The sequence below is a fragment of the Rhinopithecus roxellana genome, chromosome 16 (genome assembly GCF_007565055.1).
Source record: "Rhinopithecus roxellana isolate Shanxi Qingling chromosome 16, ASM756505v1, whole genome shotgun sequence".
NCBI lineage: Eukaryota > Metazoa > Chordata > Mammalia > Primates > Cercopithecidae > Rhinopithecus > Rhinopithecus roxellana.
In genome coordinates, this window is record NC_044564.1 from 13707014 (window position 1) to 13730835 (window position 23822).

General features: G+C 50.0%; 1 protein-coding gene across 2 annotated transcripts in view; it reads right to left on the bottom strand.

The window, feature by feature from the left end:
• CFAP77 (cilia and flagella associated protein 77) overlaps positions 1–23822 on the bottom strand; it is a 167815-nt gene that overhangs the window by 70655 nt on the left and 73338 nt on the right. Inside the window, exons 2-4 of one of the 2 annotated variants that reach the window (XM_010372829.1) lie at positions 23389–23492; positions 4843–4946; positions 4050–4278 (exon numbers count right to left, since the gene is read on the bottom strand). In XM_010372829.1, the coding sequence (XP_010371131.1) occupies positions 4050–4278; positions 4843–4946; positions 23389–23492 (437 nt within the window). The remainder of the gene's footprint in view (positions 1–4049; positions 4279–4842; positions 4947–23388; positions 23493–23822) is intronic. The other variant, XM_010372830.2, reaches the window with a different exon arrangement.

The window sequence follows — 23822 nt, forward strand, 5'->3', positions numbered from 1 at the left end:
GCAAAAGTCACAGGAGATGCCTTGGGGGACCCACTTGGGGGACGATTTCAAAAGTATAGGGAGGATGATGTACAGGAGTTCATTAATCCAGCCCCAAAGTGACTTTCCAGTGTGTCTCTAGTGTCACCTTTCTGGTTTCAGGGCTGGTGCATAGAAATGCATTTCTGGGGACAGACATGCCTGAGGCCATGAGAGGTGGGAAAACTTACCAAAGAGGCGATGCTGAGCTGAACTTTGAAGAATGCGTAGGTTTTCCCACCCGCTCATCCCTCAGGGTTCTTTCCCATGAGTAGGATGCTGGGAAAAGCATACAAAGGCATACACAGTACATGCTGTGGACAGCGGTGTGGCGGGTCCCCAGAAACTTAAAATACAATTACCACCTGATCCCGCAATCCCACTACAGGGTCTACCCCCAAAAGAACTGAAAGCAAGACTGGAACAGACACGTGTACATCCACGTCCACGACAGCATTATTCACAATAGCCAAAAGGTAGAGACAACTTAAATGTCCATCAGTGGATGAATGAGTCAACAAAACGCAGTCTATACGCACAGGGAACATGACTCAGCCTTGAAAAGGAATGAAATTCGGATGCACGCTATAACATGGATGAACCATGGGGATATTACGATAAACGAAATAAGCCAGACACAAAAAGCCACACATTGCATGATTCCATTCATATGAGATCTCTAGAGTAGTCAAATTCATAGGAACAGAAAGTAGAATGGTGGGTGCCGGGGGCTGGGAGGTGGTGTTTAATAGGGAAAGAGTTTCGGTTTGCAATGATGAAAAAGTTCTTGAGATGGATGGTGGTGATGGTCGCACAACAACGTGAATGTAATCATTCCCACTGAATTGTATACTTAAAAATGGTTCAGATGATAAATCTTTTTTTTTTTTTTTGAGACGGACTCTGGCTCTGTCGCCCAGGCTGGAGTGCAGTGGCCAGATCTCAGCCCACTGCAAGCTCCGCCTCCCGGGTTTATGCCATTCTCCTGCCTCAGCCTCACGAGTAGCTGGGACTACAGACGCCGCCACCTCACCCAGCTAGTTTTTTGTATTTTTTTTTAGTAGAGACGGGGTTTCACTGTGTTAGCCAGGATGGTCTCGATCTCCTGACCTCGTGATCCGCCTGTCTCGGCCTCCCAAAGTGCTGGGATTACAGGCTTGAGCCACCACGCCCGGCCCAGATGATAAATCTTATGTATATTTTACCACAATAAAAAATTTGAAAAAATAAAAAATAAAGAAGGAACTACCACCCCCCCAAAAATATATATATATATATATGATGGCACAGTCAGAGGAAGGCACCTAGTCCAGGAGAGGCAAGAGGGGAGACTGGAAAGACAGGCTAAGGATGGAATGTCAATGGCCTTAAATGAGGCCCGGCCTGGATGCTGCCACACAGATGGGCTAAGACGTTGGCTTTGTCAGTCACAGGCCACTGAACAGGGCTCCAGATAGCAAGAAGCCCACTACTGTCTGGGAGCAGCCGTTTCTATTTATTTGTTCAGTGCAATGCACAAATATTGGTCATTTGTGTACTAATGACCAGCTTGTGCCGTGATGTGGAAAGGGCGGGGAAGTCCTGCTGCCTGCCTGGTGTCCATTCCCCTCCTGGAACAGAACCCTGGTCTGTACATCTTTTCCACCATCAGCCCATGTGGATTGCAGGGACTGATTTCACCCCTGACTCCAGGGAAGGGTGCCTCATCAGACCAGGTCAGCCAGGCTTCCGATTCCCCTGGCAGACCGGGCCAGCCAGGCTTCCGATTCCCCTGGCAGACCGGGCCAGCCAGGCTTCCGATTCCCCTGGCAGACCGGGCCAGCCAGGCTTCCGATTCCCCCGGCCTCAGCCATTAGCTCGGAGGCAGACCCATGACCCAGGCCTGGCATCTCAGCCCTGGCCACAGCGGTTGAATAGAAGATAGTCATGTAACCGGGCACCGTGGGTCACACCCGTCATCCCAGCACTTTGGGAGGCCAAGACGGGTGGATCACCTGAGATCAGGAGTTCAAGACCAGCCTGGCCAACATGGTGAAACCCCGTCTCTACTATAAATACAAAAATTAGCCAGGCGTGGTGGTGCGCGCCTGTAGTCCCAGCTACTCGGGAGGCTGAGGCAGCAGAATCGCTGGAACCTGGGAGGGAGACAGAGGTTGCAGTGAGCCGAGACTGTGCCACTGCACTCCAGCCTAGGGGACAGACAGAGATACTGTCTGAAAAAAAAAAAAAAAAAAAAAGATAGTCATGTAACCCCGAGCTGGCCCAAAGAGTCTTGAACTCAAGGTAGCACCAACGCCCTTTGCACTGGGCTGTTAAGAGAAAAACAGAATAGAACTGCTGCTGGCCATTTGCAGGTGAGAAGAAGCTTCTCAGAGAATGGAGCCAAAATCAGGAAGCACAGCCAAGAAACAGAGAGACCTGTTGCTGATGACGTTGCCTGACTGTCTAGATCCTGCTATGCCTGAAGTCATCCCTGCACTTTCCAGTCACGTGAGCCATGAGTGAGTTTTGATTAAATGCAACTACGTTCTGCTTTTGTAGAATGTCATGTGTGCCAGGATTGGGACATGGGTCATGTCTGGCTCATTTCATCTGTGTGTTAGCAAGATAACTCTGGAGTAATATGGAAGGTGGCTTAGGAAGAGCCAATTCTGGAAGAAGAGAGAGCAGTTAGCTGGTTTCTGTAGGACAGTCAGAAGAAGATGGGGCGTTGACTGGATGGGACGCATGGCTCTTCTGCTGGTGTCCCCCCACCTCCCTCCATTTACTTGTGTGTGGCCTATGGGCCCTCATTAGCACTAGGGAGCTGATCTAAGCGCCAAGCCAGTCGTGCCCTTGTTGACAATGGTGAGGATGTGGCCTCATTGGGATGTGCATGCCGGTCATCTAACCTGTGGTGACAGTGGGGCCACCGGACAGTCATTTCTCAGGGGATGGAAGAATAGAATAGAACTGCTGTTTCTCAGGGGTGTGCTGGAGCTTTCTGGGGTGCCAGATTTATTCTATATCTTTATCTTAGTGGTAGTTACTTGAGTGTGTCCATTTGTAAAATTGCATTAAGCTGAACACTCCATGATTTGTGCATTTTACTACCTCAATAAAAAATTTAAAAAATTTCATAGCTCTTGGATCTACAACTCACATTACATCATATCTTAACATGAACACTAGCTAACATTTATTGAGCGCCTTCTGTAGGCCAGGCCCCGTGCTCAGGTTTTTGTATGCATTACGTCACTGAAACCTCAGCATACGGCGAAACAGGTGCTGCTCTTATCTCCATTCTACAGATGTGGAAGCTGGGGCAAGGATCCCACGGCCAGTCATGGCCAGAGTCCAGGTTTGAGCCCAGGCTCCAGAGCCTCTCTCGTGGCTTCCTTGGGGTGGTGCTGTGCTTGGGTAACTTGGCAGGCTCTCCCCTCTCTCTTATCCCATGAAGACAGAGACAGGTTTTTTTTTTTCTTTTTTTTTTTTTTTTTTTTGAGACAGGGTCTCACTCTGTTGCCCAGGCTGGAGTGCAGTGGTACAATCACGGGTCACTGCAGCCTCGACCTCCTGGGCTCAAGCAATCCTCCCACCTCAGCCCTCAAGTAACTGATACTATAAGCACATGCCACAATGCCCAGCTAATTTTTAAAATTTTTTTGTAGAGACGGGGTTTTGCCACGTTGCCCAGCCTGGTCTCGAATTCCTGGACTCAAGCGATCCTCCCACATGGGGCTCCCAAAGTGCTAAGATTACAGAGATGAGTCACTGGGCCTGGCCCAGGGACAGGTCTCAATCACTGTTTGTTAATCAAGGGAAAGTGGGTGACCTGTGCACAGCCCTACAGGGTACCTGCTGTAAGGCCAGGACCCAGCTCAGCAGGATTCAGGGTGTGGCTACAGAAGTCACACAAGAGACAGTCATCGGAGAGAGGAGAGTGGGGCTGGGAGGATGCTCCACTTCCCTGTCAGCCTCCGACCTTGTCCCTGATTCAGCTGGTACCCCCACCCCTCAAGGGATGAAGCCCTGCCTGCCAGCCACCTCACCGTGCCCGGATCCCAAATGTCATGTTTGGAGGGAGAGGGGGCGGCTCCTTCTTCAGGCGCCGGTCATCCTGGTCACTGATGCGGATGTCGTTGAGCTGACGGTAGAGCAAGTTCTCCCGGGCAGTCACCAGGCCAGCTTTCACCGCCCCACGGTTCATCGCGATATAATTCCGGGTCAGCTCGTGGGGGCAGGTGGGCTGCTGCTTAAACACGTTCCAGCTTCCGATGGCTGAAGGCAGGGAGAGACCCACGGGGCAGTGGTCAGCCTGGGAGTAAGCACCCTGAGGCAGCTGATCAAGAAGAAACAGGGGCACGCGGGTCCTCGGCCTTCCCATCTACCTGAGCCTGCTGGGTGACAACCCTGCCTGGCCCCCAGAAAGCAGGATGGCCCAAAAGGGTGGGATCGGGGCTCCCAGAGATCCCAGAGCGAACCGAAGTCAAGTATCTTCCCTGGAGCTGGGCTGGCCTGGCCCTTGACTTCCTCTGGGCAGGCAGAGGGTTGGTCCCAGGCTCATTCTGTACTTGTAACCTGAGCAGCACAGCACACACAGTCCCTGCCAGGGGGCGGGTGCCCATGCTAGTTCCCTGACACCGCACACCAGGGCCCTGCTCGGCCCTCCCCGTCTGGGCCACTTCCTGGGTTTTACCACTCAGTTGCCCAGGCTGGCGGTCCCTGGGTCTTTCTCCAGCACCCAACCAGCTGCCAAGCAGCGAGCTAGGTCAAGGGCTCTGTGAAGAGGGGTGAGCCTCCCGCCCACTCCTCTGCCCTCATGCTCCAAAGCTGCTCGCTCACCTTCAGGGACTCCTCCATCAAGCCCTCGGATGTAGAGTCCATAATTAAAATTAATGCCAGGCAGACTGTAGCTTCTTTCCCGGGGCTTGCCGAGTTCAACCTGTCGGGGGAAGGACAGAGAGCAGAGGTGAGGAGTGGAGTCTCAGACCAATCGTATTGTAATCCGGCAGCAGGGAGGCACCAGAGGCCTGCCTTGCCCCAGGCCCTGCCGCGGCCTTCAGGGTGGCACAGGAGTGGGTGGCAGAGCCCTCCCTGGGAGGAGCGCCGGCTGCGGCTGGCACAGGGTCACACAGCAGAAACGGGTCCGCATGTCTGTGCTGAAGGCAAATGAGGACATCGGAGATGGGAGGCCTCTCAGCACATCTGTATTGTCAGAGTGGGGAGGCACAGTCCCCGAGCTCGGCAGCTGTGTTTGGGGTGGAGCCTAGACCTGGCTGGCTCAAGCTGGAAATGAAGGACCCAGTTCAGGAGGCCTCATCTGGAGGCCCTGTCGAGGGAAGGAGACCTCTTTCCTACCTTCATTCCCACCCTCCTCACACCAGGGACCGCTCAAACCATCATCACTGAGGAAGTCACTTCCTTGAATCCTCACCTGGGGAAGACACAGTGACAGGGCCACTGCCACCCATCTGCACCTGGCCGGCTGTCCTTACTCCCTGCGACTCTAGGGAACTCCTCGGCCTCTCAGAGGTGGTTTGTACAAATGAAATTGCCCTGTCATCAACCACATTAGACGCCCCCCACCCACCACCCATTTATAGCTATAGAAACTGAGGCCTAGAGAGGCAGGGTCGATATCCCCGGCCCCCAAGGGCTGGGCAGGGCATCGCGTGGAGGCATGCCCGTCCTCTTGGCTGGCGCTCTTGATCATCCTGCCACGCGGTCTCCCTTTAGCACAACAGCTCCTCGAGGTCAGAGGCTCTGTCCTGCACAGTGCTGCAAACCCCATCGCACCTGCTGCATCGATGGGCACTTGCTGGGTTCTGACTGCATCCGAGGCATGATGTTTGGGGTTCCTTGGCCTTCCCTCATGCTGTCTGCACAGCCACCCAGTGAGGCAGGTCTCATTACCATCCCCGTTTCTCAAGGGGAAGCTGAGGCACAGAGAGATCCAACAGGTTGCCTCAGGTCAAGCAGTAGGAAGTGGCAGAGCCAGCACTGGAACCCAGGCTGGCTGCCCCAGCTCATGCTCAGATCCACAAGCCAAAGAAATGCCCACAGCCCCAGCTTCTTCTGGCTCCCTGGTGCCAGCAGGCCCCAGGGCCATTACTGAGAAGGGTGGGCTCAGCTGCTTCTCCCACTGCCCACAGGCCACAGGCTGTGGACTCAAAGTCACAGGGTGTTATATTTCCTGGGATCTCTCCACTCTGGCCACACGAAAGACTGTCCAGAGGGTCTGGTAGGCTCTGGCCTTGCTGTCTCCTGCCATCTTGTCTATATCCCCATCTCTCCAGCTCCCACAGGTTGGGTGCTGAGAGGTAGAGAGATGGTCAAGGACCACCCAGCGTGGCTCATCGCTGCCTCTGGAATAAACCCCTCCCTCAGCTGGCAGTCCAGGTCCTGCACCCTCCAATCCCACCCAGCACTGCGGCTTTGCCTCCCAGACTCCCCTATGGCCCCCGTTGAGACAGACGAACCCACTCCCCCCTTGTCTGAAGGACTGCAGGCATCCCAGCCACCTCCATTGCTCTTTCCTCAAGGCCCACCCTTACTGGTCCTTATTCTTCAAGCCCTGTCTCTGCCAGAAGCTCTTGGGACCCCTGGATTCACCATGGCTCACCCTGGTCTGAATGCCAGTGACCCTTACTATCCTGTTCATTTGGGGCTTAGAACTTACCACCTTCTCAGTTTCCATGAATGCACATGCAGACCCCCCTGCCTGGATTACACACTCCTATCCAGCCAGAGCCATGGCTCCTATTACCTTCTTTTTCCTGTTGACACACAGCAGGTGCACAATAAATGCCTGATATTAAAAACCACTTCCTCTGGGAAGCCTTTCCAGATTGGTATCAGTCCTAGACAAGCCTCCTTATTATATGGTGGCACCACAGCAGCCTCAGCCTACCTTCACGGCACTTACAAAATGACAGGGTAGTACCCGTGGTAATGTGGATGGAGTTGACAAGATCACGCTGAGAAGCCAGACACAGAGCGCTGCCGCATCCTGCATGATTCCATCTACATGAAATGTCCAGAACAGGCGAATCCAGAGACAGAAAGTAGCTTCATGGTTGCCAGGGCTGGTGACAGGTCGGGGGAAGGGATGGAATGATTGTAGCTGTGATGGCTAAGGGGTGTTCTTTGGGGAGTGATGAAAATGTTTTAAAATCGATTGTGGTGATGATGTCACAACTCTGTGAATATATTAAAAGCCATTGAATTCTACATTTTAAATGAGTGAATTGTAGGGAATGTGAATTACATCTCAAATAAAATTACAAAGTACTGTATTTAAGTCATTCATTGCATAATGATCAGTTTAATGTCTGTTTTCCCTCATGAGCCTGTGAGCCCCACAAGGAAAGGGATCCAATCTTTATTTTTTATTTATTTATGTATTTATTTATTATTATACTTTAAGTTCTAGGGTACACGTGCACAACATGCAGGTTTGTTACATATGTATACTTGTGCCATGTTGGTGTGCTGCACCCATCAACTCGTCAGCACTCAACAATTCATCATTTATATCATGTATAACTCCCCAATGCAATCTCTCCCCCCTCCCCCCTCCCCATGATAGGCCCCAGTGTGTGATGTTCCCCTTCCCGAGTCCAAGTGATCTCATTGTTCAGTTCCCACCTATGAGTGAGAACATGTGGTGTTTGGTTTTCTGTTCTTGTGATAGTTTGCTAAGAATGATGGTTTCCAGCTGCATCCATGTCCCTACAAAGGACGCAAACTCATCCTTTTTTATGGCTGCATAGTATTCCATGGTGTATATGTGCCACATTTTCTTAATCCAGTCTGTCACAGATGGGCATTTGGGTTGATTCCAAGTCTTTGCTATTGTGAATAGTGCCGCAATAAACATACGTGTGCATGTGTCTTTGTAGTAGAATAATTTATAATCCTTTGGATATATACCCAGTAGTGGGATGGCTGGGTCATATGGTACGTCTAGTTCTAGATCCTTGAGGAGTTGCCATACTGTTTTCCACAATGGTTGAACTAGTTTACAATCCCACCAACAGTGTAAAAGTGTTCCTATTTCTCCACATCCTCTCCAACACGTGTTATTTCCTGACTTTTTCATGATTGTCGTTCTAACTGGTGTGAGATGGTATCTCATTGTGGTTTTGATTTGCATTTCTCTGATGGTGAGTGATCCAATCTTTATTTTTTAAGGTTATTTTTAAAAAACAGACTTTATATTTTACAGCAGTTTTAGGTTCACAACAGAAGTGAGCAGAAGGTATGGAGATTTTTTGTATACCCCGTGAATCTTTATTCTCACTCTTCTTTTCCCAGGCCTCAGTGTAGAATAGATGCTAATAAATAGGGGTTGAATAAATGAGTGGGTAAAACACTATGTCTTCGTCACCTTAGGCTGCCATAGCAAATTATCATTGACTGGGTGGCTTCAACAATAGACATTTATTTATCAAAGTCCTGGAGGCTGGGAAGTCCAAGCTCTAGAAACCAACAGACCCAATATCTTGGTGAGGGCTCTCTTCTTGGTTTGCAGATGGCCGCCTTCTTGTTATATCTTCACATGGCAGAGAGCAGAAAGAGAGAGTTAGCTTTCTTCCTCTTCATTTAAGGGCACAAATTCCATCATGAGGGCTCTGCTTTCATGACCTAATCATCTCCTAAAAGACCCACCTGCTAATGCCATCTCATCCAAAGTTAGGTTTTGAATTTTAGGAGTACACAGACGTGCAGTTCATACAGCCTACTTTGAGACCATTGGCTCTTGTCTACACAACAGTTGATCATTTTTCTCCCTCTTCTTTTCCATCTCAAATCCCAGACCCCAATGTCCCTCAGGAGTGATGGAGCTCTGAGTTTCAAGTGGGTGCATGGGGACCCTGCAGGGTGGCTTGTTTTGAATTCCTTCCATACTATGCTCTCTGAGTTACAGACAAAGCTCTGGCCTCTCATTTGTTTATGAAAATGATCCAGCCTCTCCAGTGACTGCCAGGGAAGTTAATTAAAATGTGACTTCTCTGGGAGAGACCCCGCCTCCCTCAGGGCAGGTGCAGGTGGGCAGAGTTCCAACTGGCAGGGGAATGACAGACAGACTCAGGAGCTGGCTGTCACCCTCAGGCGGGGAACAAGGGAGAAGGCTTGTGCCTCAATCTCTGCTTTTTACTGTGGTTGCCTGGGAATCAATAACTGCTGAAACATGTGGAAGCTTTAGACTACAAAGAAAAACATAATCCCAATGGGAGGTTTGCTCATACTTTCATTCCACATATATTTATTTTGTACCCACTCAGCGCTAAGCCCTCTGTGCTGGGAGTTCTAGGGTGAACAGATCAGACACACAGCCCTGCTCTTATGAAATTCACTGTCTTGCAAAAAGTACAGTTAAGCAATGGCAGTCATGTGCACCAGGGTATTTGATGTGGGAAACACAGAGTGCCCCTGGTTCTAAAAGTCCGTGAGTTTAAAGAGTGAGATAAGATATCTGCAATATATATATCTAACAAAGGAGTCTTATCCATCATATATAAAGAGTTACTACAAATCAATAAGAAAAAGGCAGATAATCCTATAGGAAAAAATGAGGAAAATACTTGAATAGGAACTTCTTTAAGAGGATGTCCCAATGGCCAAGACCCATATGTCAAAATGTCAACCTCTGGGAAATGCAAAGAAAAAAATTCAGTGTTATTGGTGAAGATGTGGGGCAACTGGGATATTCATGCACTTGGTGAAAGTGTAAACTGCTACAACCACTGTGGAAAGCTGTTTGGCAGTATCTCTTAAAGCTAAATATATGCCTGCCCCATAACCCGACAATTCCATCCTGGACATCCAGCAGAAATGAATGTGTACATCCACCCAAGAACATGTCTACGAATGCACATAGCAGCTCAATTCATGATAGTCAACTGCTAGAAACAACCCAAGTGGCCATGATAGGTGGATAAAAAATTCATGACATATTCATAACACAGAATACCCTACAGTAGTGGTCCTCAATCAAGGTGATAATGTGCCCTAGAGGACATCTGGCCATGTCTGGACACATTTTTGGTCATCATGGCTTGGGAGGCCATGATGGACGCTATCCTCCATCTAGTGGGTGAAGGCCAGGAATGCTGCCAGGCATCCTACAACGCACCAGACAACCCCACTACATCAAGGAGCTATCTGTCCCTTGATGCCAACAATGCCCACAGAGATTAAGAAACTCGGAATGAGCTGGGTGCAGTGGCTCACGCCTGTAATCCCAGCCCTTTGGGAAGCCAAGACAAGCAGATAATTTGACTCCAGGAGTTTGAGACAACCTGGGCAATATGACAAAACCCTATCTCTACAAAAAATGTAAAAATTAGCCGGGTGTGGTGGCGTGTGCCTGTGGTTCCAGCTACTCAGGAGGTTGAGGTGGAAGAACCACTTGAACCCAGGAGGTGGAGGCTGCAGTGAGCTGTGATTGAACCACTGTACTCCAGCCTGGGTGACAGAGTGAAAGCCTGTCAAAAAAAGGGAGAGAGAGAGAGAGAGAGAAAGAGAGAGAGAGAGAGAGAGAGAAAGGAAGGAAGGGAGGAAGGGAGGAAGGAAGGAGAGAGGGAGTGAGTGAGGGAGGGAGAGAAGGAGGAAAGGAGGGAAGGAGGAAAGGAAGGAAGGGAGAAAGAGAGAGAGAGAGAAAGGAAGGAAGGAAGGAGAGAGGGAGGGAGGGAGGGAAGGAGGAAGGAAGGAAGGAAAAGGAGGGAGGGAGGGAGGGAGGGAGGGAAGGAGGGAGGGAGGGAAGGGAAGGGAAGGGAAAGGAAAGGAATGGAAAGGAAAGGAAAGAATGGAAAGGAGAGGGAGAGGGAGGAAGGAAGGAAGGAAGGGAGGGAAAGGAAAGGAGAAAGGAAAGGAAAGGAAAAGAAGGAAGGAAGGGAGAGAGAGAAAGGAAGGAAGGAAGGAGAGAGGGAGGGAGGGAAGGAAGGAAGGGAAGGGAAGGGAAAGGAAAGGAAAGGAGAGGGAAGGAGGAAGGAAGGAAGGAAGGAAGGAAGGAAGGAAGGAAGGAAAGAAGGAAGGAAGGAAAGAGAGAGAGAAAGAAAGAAAGAAAAAAGAAAGAAAGAAAGAAAGAAAGAAAGAAAGAAAGAAAGAAAGAGAGAGAGAGAGAGGGAGGGAGGGAGGGAGGGAGGGAGGGAGGGAGGGAAAGGAAAGGAAAGGAAAAAGAAGAAAGAAAAAGAAAGGAGGGAAGGAAGGAAGGAAAAGAAAAGAAAGAAACTCTGAAAATGAAAGATTACTGTGGGCCACCACATATGTGGTCCTCACACAAAGTGTGGCATGAAGGAAGCCAGACACACAGAGGTGCACTGCTCCAAGCAGATGCAGCCAGACACCAGCAGAACTCATCTCTGGGTTTAGAAGTCAGGAGTGCAGGACCCCTGGGTTGGGGCAGTGACTGAAGATAGCACCGGGGGCTTTAGGGGTCATGATGTTGTTGACCCGATGTGTGCCCTTCACACTGTACCTGCCACCTGCTGCCCTCCCCCAGGAGCCATTCATCCATGACTGTGTCTGCCAGCCCTTTCCCCCAACCCCCTGCTGACGGAGCAATGTGCTCTCTGTCCACACCGGAGACCCAGCTTCACATGAGAACTGCATGAACACAGGCACCAGATAAACCACAGCAACAACAACACAATGACTTTTTTTTTTCCAAAGGGATTCTCTGGTCTATGCTTCTTAGACTAGAGAGTCTCATCCTGAAATCCCCCAAAATGCCCATAGCAGTGTTTTTCTCATCTCCCAGGACTTTTCCAGACCGTAGCGTCACCTGGAAGGATGAAGCAGAACTTCCCAGGAATTCAGCCGAGAAGCAGATTTGGACACTCAGAAAAGCCCTATCAACCTCTCAGCCTTCTGCCCTGGTGCCTGGACTTCCTTCCCTCTTGAGCAGGCTGCACTACACCGCAGTGTCAGAGAGGGTCATGGGTAGGAAACCCCAGGGGACCCTGGGCCTCACTTGGGCGCAGCTGGAGGCCACCAACGGGGCTTTGTGAGGACTCCTGCATGCAAAGCACAATAAAGCAAAGCACAATGAAATGAGCATGGCTGTGTCTGCCCGGGCTGGAGCCGCGGGAGTCCTCGGCAACCTTCCCCTCTATTCCTGGCCCCAGATACCTCCATGGCCTGAAATCCCACTGTCCACAATCCAGCCCTTTAGGTGCAAGTACAGTGTGTCTCAGAGTCCCTTCGTTCACGTGCAAATGCCCTAGACAAGCAGCACATCCACCCATTACCAGCTCATCTGCCCCACAAGACAGGCTAACTGGACACCCACCTGGCCATGTGCTCATCAAACATCTATAATCCTGGCATCTGTGTGCCCGGCTCCCCTGTTACTGCCAATTCATAAAACAATCCTGCAACGTGGTGTAATCACCATGTCAATTTCACAGGTATGGAAAAGAAGCCATGGACAGCTGGAGGGCCCTGATTGCTCAAAGCCATACAGCTGAGTGTCCAAGGCGGGTCTGAGCCCACATCTGACTCCACAGTCTTTGCTGCCTCCTACTTCATGAGCCGGCATTTAGCATAGATGACCTGGGCTTGATTGTCTTTTCATGTGCACAGACCTCATCTCTACAGGTGGGGCTTGGCTCATATGGAACAGGTGAGTCTTGACTTCCTGGCCTTCTCTGCCCCCACACAATGGTGCACAGCACAGTGCCTTACACACAGGAGAACCCCAGGTAAAGTCTGCTGTTTTTGTTGCTGTCGTTTGTTTTTTTTTGTTTTGCGGGGGGTTCTTTTTTGAGACTGGGTCTTGCTCCATTGCCTAGGCTGGAGTACAGGGGCACAATCACAGCTTGCTACAGCCTCGACATTCCAGGCTCAAGTGAGCCTCCCACCTCAGCCTCCAGAGTATCTAGAACTACAGGCCTACATCACCACTCCCAGATAATGTTTAAATTATTTGTAGAGATGGGGGGGTCTCATGATGTTGCCCAGACGGGTCTCGAACTCCTGGCCTCAAGCAATCCTCCTGCCTTGGCCTCCCAAAGTGCTGAGATTATGGGAGTGAGCCACCGTGCCTGGCAAAAGTCCACTATTCAGTATATAGACTGAGGTTCATGGGAAGAGCTATCCCTTCAGAAAACTTAACAGTAAGCCCGGCCGGGCGCGGTGGCTCAAGCCTGTAATCCCAGCACTTTGGGAGGCCGAGACGGGCGGATCACGAGGTCAGGAGATCGAGACCATCCTGGCTAACACGGTGAAACCCCGTCTCTACTAAAAAATACAAAAACTAGCCGGGTGAGGTGGTGGGCGCCTGTAGTCCCAGCTACTTGGGAGGCTGAGGCAGGAGAATGGCGTGGACCCGGGAGGCGGAGCTTGCAGTGAGCTGAGATCTGGCCACTGCACTCCAGCCTGGGCGACAGAGCGAGACTCCGTCTCAAAAAAAAAAAAAAAAAAAACAGTAAGCCCTCACTCAACATCATCAATATGTTTTTGGAAATTGCAACTTTAAGCAAAACAACATATAAGAAACCCAATTTTAACATAGGCTAATAGATAACAAGAATTAAGTTCCTATGGCACAATCTGGTCACAAAAACATCACCAAACTCAATAACCACCAAAATACTTCTAATATTGAATATTGATGTAAATGTGAGCTACCCATACATTCAAGAAAGATTAATAAAAACAAATGAGATCATTATTTACCCAGTTTGGGGGAAATCCATGAGTGACAGCAGTCAGAGTGGTAATGGGTTAAATCAAGGAATAAATGTTTGCAAAGTCAAAATTGCCAAGAGCCCTCCTACGATTGTGCAGGTAAAAAACAAACATCATCAATCCGAAGGGCTTGCTGAGTGCTCTTCTACGCTTTGTCCACAGTCGTGCATTTGTATGATGATCATATACAGAACTTTACAGATTTTGAGACAGAGTTTCGCTCTTGTTGCCCAGGCTGGAGTGCAATGGCACAATCTTGGCTCACTGCAACCTCCGCCTCCCGGGTTCAAGTGATTCTCTTGCCTCAGCCTCCTGAGTAGCTGGGAATACAGGCGTGCACCACCACACCCAGCTAATTTTGTATTTTTGGTAGAGATGGGGTTTCTCCATGTTGGTCAGGCTGGTTTGGAACTCCTGACCTCAAGTGATCTGCCCTCCTCGGCCTCCCAAAATGCTGGGATTACAGGAGTGAGCCACCACGCCCACCACAGATTTTTGTTTTTAATACTTTGTACTCCTTTGTTCATTCGTGTTTCCGATCCACTTATTTCGGTTCAGAGTTGCAAGTGGTGGGAACCTGTCCCAGCAGCTCAGGACACCTGGCAGGCACTGACCCTGGACAGGGCGCCATCCCATCACAGGGCACACCCACACACACCCATGCCCACTCATACTGGGACCATTAGATGCGCCAGTTCACTAATGTGCACACCTCTGGGATGTGGAAGGAAACCAGAGTGCCTGGAGAAAAACCCACACAGACATAGGAAGAACATGCAGACGCCACGCAGACAGTGGCCCCAGTTGGACATTGATTTCTTTTCTCATCAGCATTATAACAATGTTGAACAAAATGACGGAGGAGCTGCTGTTCAGGACTAAAGTGACTGGGACCCAGGCAGATGTCTTGACTGGGTTGGGCGAAGGGTAGCCAGGAAAAGAGAGACACATACAGGTCTTGAATTGGCATTTTGGGAAGAACTGACCTGAAGAAGTTTCCAGAGGTAGACAGGGCGGGCAAGAGAGCCAAGGGGACTTAGTGCAGGGAGCGGCATGGAGCCAGAGGTGTGAGGGCCCAGCACTGACCCTTGGCCTCCTTTCCCAGCTTGTTCAGTGGGGCCTTCTAGAAGCCTACAGAGAAAAGCTGCCTGTCAGAGGTGTGGTCTCTGGGCATCTCAGGGGGGCTGTGTGAAGCCTGCTAAGAACCTACAGAGAGAGGCACTCAGAGGAGCTCCTGACCCTGAACTTTCAGACACGGGCAAGCAGGTTGTGACAGACATCTGAGTTCAGCTGCCATCAAAACACAGGGGCACCTGAGGCTTGATGGTCACCTGCTTTTCCATGGTGCTATGGTCTGAACGTTTTTATCACCTCCAAACTCATGCTGAAACTTAATCCAAATGAGACAGTGTCCAGGGGTGTGGCCTTTAGGGGGTGGTTGAGTCATGAGGGCTCTGCACTCGTGGGGGAATAGGTGCCCTTATAAGAGGCCTTGGTGGAGGGAGTTCGCCTTTTTTGTTTGTTTGTTTGTTTTTGAGACAGAGTCTCGCTCTGTCACCCAGGCTGGAGTGCAGTGGCGCGATCTCGGCTCACTGCAAGCTCCGCCTCCCGGGTTTACGCCATTCTCCCGGCTCAGCCTCCGAGTCGCTGGGACTACAGGCGCCGCCACCACGCCTGGCTAATTTTTTGTATTTTTAGTAGAGACGGGATTTCACCATGTTTGCCAGGATGGTCTCGATCTCCTGACCTCGTGATCCACCCGCCTCAGCCTCCCAAAGTGCTGGGATTACAGGCTTGAGCCACCGCGCCCGGCCTAGTTCGCCCTTTTTATCCCCTTCTGTCCATCTGCCACGTGAGGATACAACATTCGTCCCCACCCCGGGGGATACTGCAACAAGGGCATCATGTTGGAAGCAAAGACCAGGCTCTCAGCAGACACAGAAACCACCAGCACATTGATCTTGAACTCCCAGCCCCTAGAACGGTGAGAAACAAATTTCTGTTCTTTCTGTATTGCCCCATGTCAGGTATTTTGTTACAGCAGCACAAACACACTAGGATGCTGGGTAACCTCACTCTGACATCCATGAAACAGATGAGACTGAGTCCCAAATCTCAGCTCTGATCAGCCACCCGGGACCCCATCAGCCTACCCCACCAGCCTAGGCCAGGATGAGAGGTGGCCATGTGCAGAGACAAAAGGGGTCTCCCAGACAGGTCCCAAACTGGAATGTGCAAAGGTCCTGGGACAGCTGGCCTGGCTATTGGGCCATGTGGAGGCTGAGATCACCCTCCCTGCACAGGGATCCCTTAGAACCACCGCGCAGTGAAGAAAGAAAGAAGGAAGAGAATCAAGATTTGTTGTGCACCTCCTCCATGCAGGGCACATGGGATGTCCTGTGCCCTCTTTATTGAGCGCTTACTATGTGCTGAGCATGTCGGAAGAGTGCTTTTGCTTCTCCCTGAACTCTGCCAACTTCAGCGTCTAGTAGGTTTCCCCATTTTACAGATGGGAAAACTGAAGCTTAAAGAGGTTCACGCTTGTCCAACACCACCCAGATAGTCAATAGAAGAGCTGGGGTTAATCTCACCTCTCCTGGACATCACACCTCTGTGCTTAACTCCCAGCCACCCCCCAACTCTCACAACAACTCTATAAGGGAGGCCATGGTATCCCCACTGGACAAGCAAGGAGCCAAGGCTCAAAAAGGGAAGAGACCCCTTTCAGCCCTCAAAATCCTTGCGCTTCTCATTTCTTATGTCTGAATTTTTAAAACATCTTGTGCAAAATCCACAAGGTCTTTTAAGAGGCACACCTTAGTTTTGCACAACAGGGAATTTTGAAAGGTTGGAGGCTATTTTAATATGGTCCACTAGCTGGAATCCCTTGTCAATGAGGTGTTGGAATTAAGAGGCAAATGGAGAAAAATCCCAGCTCCAAGTCTGACCACCTCTCCCTCCTCAGCTGCCTTCAAACTGCCTTTTTCCAAGTTTCCTCCATCACAAAGTGGCTTGGCTGGAATACAGCTCTGGGTGACAGCTGTCCCCATCAGCAGACAGCTTCATTAAACCTCATTAAGATGTCATTCCTCTCTGCCTTATTTCCCATCTCTCAGCTCTAATTAAAACCATCTCTCTCCCCGTCCCAGGGGGTCCTGGGATTCTCTGGGCTCCTCCTGCAATATCAGCTCCCTCCACTCCCCATCATGAAGGACCAGGCCCTGGAAACCCACACTGGGAACCAGCTGGGCAGGCAGCCCCGGCGCCCGGAAGCCCCCTCGGAGCAGCCCGTCGCTGTGAGAACTACTGGGGCTAGCTAGAGGCAGGTGCAGGTATCGCTTCCCACAGGCTTTGATCCGAAGCTACCTGGGACCCAGGAACGAAAGTCTCTAGACCTGGAGCTTCACCAAAGCCCATTTGCATGGTACAACTTCTTCAAAACACGTGACCCAGCCTTGCAACTCAAGTATAATCATTTCCCACCCAATCTACTTTTTTTTTCCCTTAACTAGCCCTCATTTCTTATTGCAAAACAGGTGTGCCTCTTAAAAGACCTTGTGGATTTTGCACGAGATATCTTAAAAATCCAGACATAAGAAATGAGAAATGAAGAGGCAAAAAGGAGGGAAGCCAGCTGGCTTTGTTGCTGAGACAGCCTTGAATCGGATCTTAGTCCAGACAAATGGGCCAGTGGTCACTTCCAAAGTGGCAGGTTTTCTGTCAGGGAGTTCGATGCCTGAGTTTCAGACCCACCAAAGACGCTCATTCCATCACGAGCAAGCCCCTCAAAGGAATCAATCACTCCCCACTTCCTGGCAACCACACATAGTGTAGCTCATTAACCCTCTAGCCCTGCGTCTCAACTAAATGAATGTTTGTTCGACAGTTGAAAAGCCTCCTCTCACTCTCCTGCGTTCTGTTAAAGCGCAGTTATGTGAAATCCCATTGCCTGGTAGTTATTAAATAAATATCTGTATACAGCTAGACCCATGCATACATATGCACACGCATACCATTGTGCTCATGGAGGGGTAGTTCATTATTGTAAAACAACTTAAGATCCTCGAATGAAAAGCACAATATAAATGCAAATTGTGATCATTATTAGCATAGAGGATATTTATTTATTTCCATAATGAGAACCTCAGATAAACAATCATGTAAAATAAGGTGCATTATGCATCAAAGGGCTCAGGCATTCTCTTAGAAGCCCGATGCTTTGAACCCTGTGCATTGTGTGAGCGTCAGTTGAACATTGCATAACGATACGAAAAAGCCACGCACAAGAAGACCACATCCATGTGTGATCAAAGGCGTATAAATAATGTCAAGTGAAAAAAAAAAAAAACACAGCCAGATTCGAAATTCTACATAGACTACTGTTACGACCACGTTAAAAACCAAAAAAAAAAAAAAAATGCATTGAAAAAAATACTGGAAGGAAACCCAGCCCTGTAACTGTGGTGTGTGAGGACATGTGCTTACGGATGTGGGCCCTTTTTTTGGTAGTGAGGTTTTACTCTTATAATTTAAAAAGCCACACAACAGAGTTAAGTTATATGTTTCCATTTTATCTATGAAAAAGTCTCTTCTGTGTCATTGCAATTCCGTTCGGGTTTATAATGGAGGCTAAGATGACAGCTGGTGGCTGGGGCCGGGGGGTCACGGAGGAGAATTTGGTAGCTGGCATACTAATTCACACGCAGAGCTGAGTTGGACTCCCAGCCCCGCCACTTCCCGTATGATCTTGGGCAAGTCCCTCGCCTTGTCTGGTCTTCTCTTTCCTCACCTGCAAAACCTCCTGAGGTTGTAGGTAGAGTGTTTCATGGCACCTGGCCCAGGAGGTTGCTCAGTAAAGGACAGTTTCTATTACTGCTGTCTTACTGTTAAGACTGCCATAGCAGCTCCCAGCTCGGGTCCAAAGGGAGCTGCGGACCGTGGGGAGCCCCTCCAGGCGTCCTCATGCTGCCCCGCCACCCTGTCCAGGCCTGTCTGGTTCCCACGGCTCTGGGCTGCCTGCGCTCTGCCGCCTGCCTGGTCCCCGCTCCCCGGGACAGCCCGGCCTCCCTTCCCGCTGCCTGCTCTGTTCTGGCGGCTGATGTATGGCCCTTGCTTGCCGTGTGAGGCGGTCACGGTGACAGGGCCCCAGCATTCCTTCCCCTCCCCCTCGACAGCTTGAAATCAGGTCCTTCATTTGCATTTACATGATCTCGCTGTGCAGCTTATGAGATCGAGAGATTTATTTGCTACTTAGCTTGATGTTTGATTACACCCGGAGAAGGCAGCGAGCAGCGAGGTGCGGGGATGCATCCGCTCCGAGTCCATGGCCTCTGGGGGCCGGTAACTCAACAGCAGGTTTAGGGGAATGAGGGGGAAATGCGCAGCGTTTTGACAAAAGGCGAACTTGAGAGGTGGCAAGGAACTAATACCTCGATGGGATATATTTTTTTAAAGAGCAATAAAAACTGGCTAGGTATCATCTGAGATTATGAACAGAGCCAAGTCACTCGCAGGAGGCAGCTCACCGTCCTGGGGAAGGAACTCCTAGAAACTTCTCCTCCTGAGCAAAATCTGAAGTCCCCAAAAGCGATGATGCCTCTGATTAGGAGGAGGTGTGTGGGCCAGGCGTGGTGGCTCACGCCTGTAATCCCAGCACTTTGGGAGGCCGAGGCAGGCAGATCACGAGGTCAGGAGATCGAGACCATCCTGGCTAACACAGTGAAACCCCATCTCTATTAAAAATACTAAAAAAAAAAAAAAAAAAATTAGCCGGGTGTGGTGGCGGGCACCTGTGGTACTAGCTACTCTGGAGGCTGAGGCAGGAGAATGGCGTGAACCCGGGAGGCGGAGCTTGCAGTGAGCTGAGATCCCGCCACTGCACTACAGCCTGGGCGACAGAGCGAGACTCCCTCTCAAAATAAATAAATAAATAAATAAATAAATAAATAAATAAATAAATAAATAAATAAAAAGAGGAGGTGTGTGTTCTCACATCCCAGCACCTGGGCTGACATCAGCTCGGTTAATGACACCTGCGTGCTCGTCACCTGTTTACGAAAACTACCTGGGCCCTGATTCCTTGTCTGTAAAATGGGAAAACGATATCCCCTCTTCGGTCTGTGGTTAGATGATCTCTGCACCTTGGTGGACATGGAGTAAGTGCCCAATAAATGGGAGCTGTTCTGGGGACAACATGCTGTTTTCTGAAGGAACGGAGGGATGGAGCTCACCGCCGCCATGGAGGGCAATCACTCGGCGTCGTATTTTGCAGTCAAGTGTCACTTATCTGTTTGGTGGGTTATCCACTGCGTGGGGTTTCATTCCAGCCACCCGCCGGCCAGCTCCCGCTGCTCACAGCTGGGGCGTGCTCAAGGAAGGCAAACTCATTTTCATAACAGTCTGAGCCTGGCATAATTAGGAGCAGAGATCTGCCACTGCCAGCCTCTACCCTGTCACACTGCAATCCAAACAGAAACCAACTGGCGCATGATCGGGACATGACAGTTTAGTGATTAAGAACATGAGCTTGGGGGCCGAGCCACCTGAATTAGAACCCTGGCTTCTCAAGTCTGCGTGACCTTGGGCAAGTTCTAATGCTTGAACTCCGAGTCTCGGTTTCCTTACGGTAGGTATCACGAGAGCCTCCAGCTCGGAGGGTGGTAGAGCATTTCACAATGTAGGCAGAGTTCTCAGCAGAGGGCCTGGAAGCTTCCTAATAAAAAGTAGTCATACCACCTACTGGCCACTGTTAGACTCTGCTATTTTGAATGACCAGCAGCTCCGTCTCCATTTGTATGACTAGAGAACTAGTTATATAATTAACACATCTGCTTGACTGTTCCTCAAAAAGGTAAAGATGAGGGCCAGGCGCCGTGGCTCTCGGTTTGAGACTAGCCTGGCCAACATGGTGAAACCCCGTCTCTACTAAAAATAAAAAACTTAGCTGGGCGTGCTGGCGCATGCCTGTAGTCCCAGCTACAGGGGAGGCTGAAGCAGGAGAATCGCTTGAACCCGGGAGGCAGAGGCTGCAGTGAGCCAAGAGCATGCCACTGCACTCCAGCCTGGGTGACAGAGCGAGACTCCATCAGAAAGAAAGAGAGAAAGAGGAAAGAAAAGAAAGAAAGAAAGGAAGGAAGGAAGGAAGGAAGGAAGGAAGGAAGGAAGGAAGGAAGGAAGGAAGGAAGGAAAGAAAGAAATGAAATTACCCTATATGACCCAGCAATGCCACTTCTAGTGATACACCAAAGGAATTGAAAACAAGTGTTCATATATGCAACTACTATGCACCCACAAAAATTAACAACAACAAAAAAGAAAACAGGCATTCAAATGCATGTACCTGCATGTTCATAGCAGCGTTATTCACAATAGCCAACAGACAGAAACCACACAATGTCCTAATGAGTGAATAAACAAGACCTGGCACATCCGCACAATGGAATATTATTCAGCCATAACCAGGAATGAAGCACTGATCCATGTTACAGTGTAGATGGAAACTAAAAGCATTATGCTAAGGAAAAGAATCCAGGCCGGGCGCGGTGGCTCACGCCTGTAATCCCAGCACTTTGGGAGGCCAAGGCGGGCGGATCATGAGGTCAGGAGATCGAGACCATCCTGGCTAACACGGTGAAACACCGTCTCTACTAAAAATACAAAAAATTAGCCAGGCGTGGTGGCGGGCGCCTGTAGTCCCAGCTACTCAGGAGGTTGAGGCAGAAGAATGGTGTGAACCCAGGAGGCGGAGCTTGCAGTGAGCTGAGATCCGGCCACTGCACTCCAGCCTGGGCGACAGAGCGAGACTCTGACTCAAAAAAAAAAAAAAAAAAATCCAGACAGGCATAAAAGGCCACATGTATGAACCCATTTAGAATGTCCAAATAGGTCAATCCGAAGAGACAGAAAGCAGAGGTGGTTGCCTGCAGCTGGAGGGAGGGAAGGGGAAGTGACTGCTCTCAGGTACGGAGCTTCCTTTTGGGGTGATGAAATGTCCTGGAACTAGAGAGGGGTGATGGTTGTACAATATTGTGAATATAGTCAATGCCACTGAACTGCACACTTGAAAATGGCTGATGGTTGATTTTATGTGAATCTCACATAAAAAGAAAAATTAGGGTGCAGTGGCTCATGCCTGTCATCCCAGCACTTTGGGAGGCTGAGGCGGGCAGATCGCTTGAGGTCAGGAGTTTGAGAGCAGCCTGGCCAACATGGAGAAACCTTGTCTCTATTAAAATACAAAAAAAATTAGCCAGGTGTGGTGGCGGAAACCTGTAATTCCAGCTACTCAGGAGGCTGAGGCAGGAAAATCCCTTGAACCCAGGAGGTGGAGGTTTCAGTGAGCCGAGATCGCGCCACTGCACTCCAGTCTGGGCAACAGAGTGAGGCTCTGTCTCAAAAAAAAAGACAATTTTTTTGTCCACAGGAAGGAGATGCCATGGTTCCTGTCGAGCAATTTAGGAAACTCTTTCTTCCTTAAGGATGGGAGGACGGGAGAGGAAAGACATGCAGACGAAGCGATCACAGTAGGACAACATGCTTTGAAAATGTGACTCAGTCCTGAGAAGACTGTGCTCTCTTCTGAGACTGTGCTGAGGTGGGCATGGGGTGGGGAGTGGGCCCTGGGCTGGGAAGGATAGTGAAGGCCGTTTCCATCCGAGTCTCGCTGTTCTGACAGTCCATATGGTGAGAGCCGGAGAAGCATGTCTGAAACCATGAAACTAGATGGATCCCATTTCACAGTGTGGCCCCCTTTGCTTGCCATGGCCTCACTGTTGAAAGGCTGCAGGGGGAAGGGAGGAGCGCACTGGACTGTGAGTCGGGAGACCCAGGTGTCAGTCCGTGTCAGCCTCGCCTGCACTGGGGGCACGGGAAAAGACGGGTGGCTGCCGCAGAGCCCCACAACCCCTCGGGGGTCAGAGGACCTCAGGGGCTTGACCCCCTTGTCCTGAGCCAGTTGGGTGGCCACTCTAACATATGCTTTATGTATGGGGGTCTCCAAGTCAGGCCTCTTTGGAAGGGTGCGTTTTGTTGTTGCTGTTGCTTTGTTTTTTGTTTTGAGATGGAGTTTTGCTCTTGTTGCCCAGGCTGGAGTGCAATGGCACGACCTTGGCTCACTGCAACCTCCGCCTCCAGGGTTCGAGGGATTCTCCTGTCTCAGCCTCCTGAGTAGCTGGGATTACAGGCATGCACCACCACGCCCGCCTGATTTTCTATTTTTAGTAGAGAGGGTATTTCTCCATGTTGGGTCAGGCTGGTCTCGAACTCCTGACCTCAGGTGATCTGCCCGCCTTGGCCTCCCAAAGTGCTGGGATTACAGGTGTGAGCCGCCTCACCCAGCCCAGAAGGGTGCGTTCTTAAGACAAACAAAATGAGAATCCAACTAGGCTGCCTTGGCAGCCCTCACCAGCGCCCACCTGAGGTCGACAGATGGGATTGGAACCGGACTCTGATCCTTCTTTGCTGTGTGACTTTGAGCAAGTTACTTGGCCTCTTGGAATCTCAGTTTCCCATCACTCATTAAACAGGGAATAACCGTCCCCATCCCATGGCGTAATGACAAGATTTAGACGAGACCACGGAGGTGAATAACCACGGGTGCCCAGCACACAGTAGGTGTGCAGAAGCCGGGAAGGTCCCCTCTTTTCCCCTTTTTCTCCAGGGTGACACTATTTTAGCAGAAGAAAGAAACACCTTGGGCCTCCTTTGATGTGGTGTCCAGCAAGCGAAGGAATAACTTTCTGCACCGCTGAGGAGTCATAAACAGAATAAGAGGTTCCCACCGAGGCCAGGCCGGCGGCCTAAGAAAGAAATGCAGAGTCCACTTGATCATTTGGTCAGTTTAGCTGCCAGAGGTCACAGCCAGCAGACCCTGAATGTGCAGATTTAAGAAAAAGCCTCCCTATGAAAAAAAAAAAAAAAAAAAAAAAGGAAGAAAGAAAGAGAGAAAAGGAAAAAGCAGAGAATGATCTATGTACTTTTCAAAACTTAAAACAGAAATCAAAGGAAAACTGAACTGTTTTAAGTTTTGACAGCTGCAGGGATCATTCTGTTTGGTTACTCTATTTATGTTTTCATTTTCTTTATAGATTCATTGAAAATCGCATCATGTAATAGGGAAGAAAAATGTT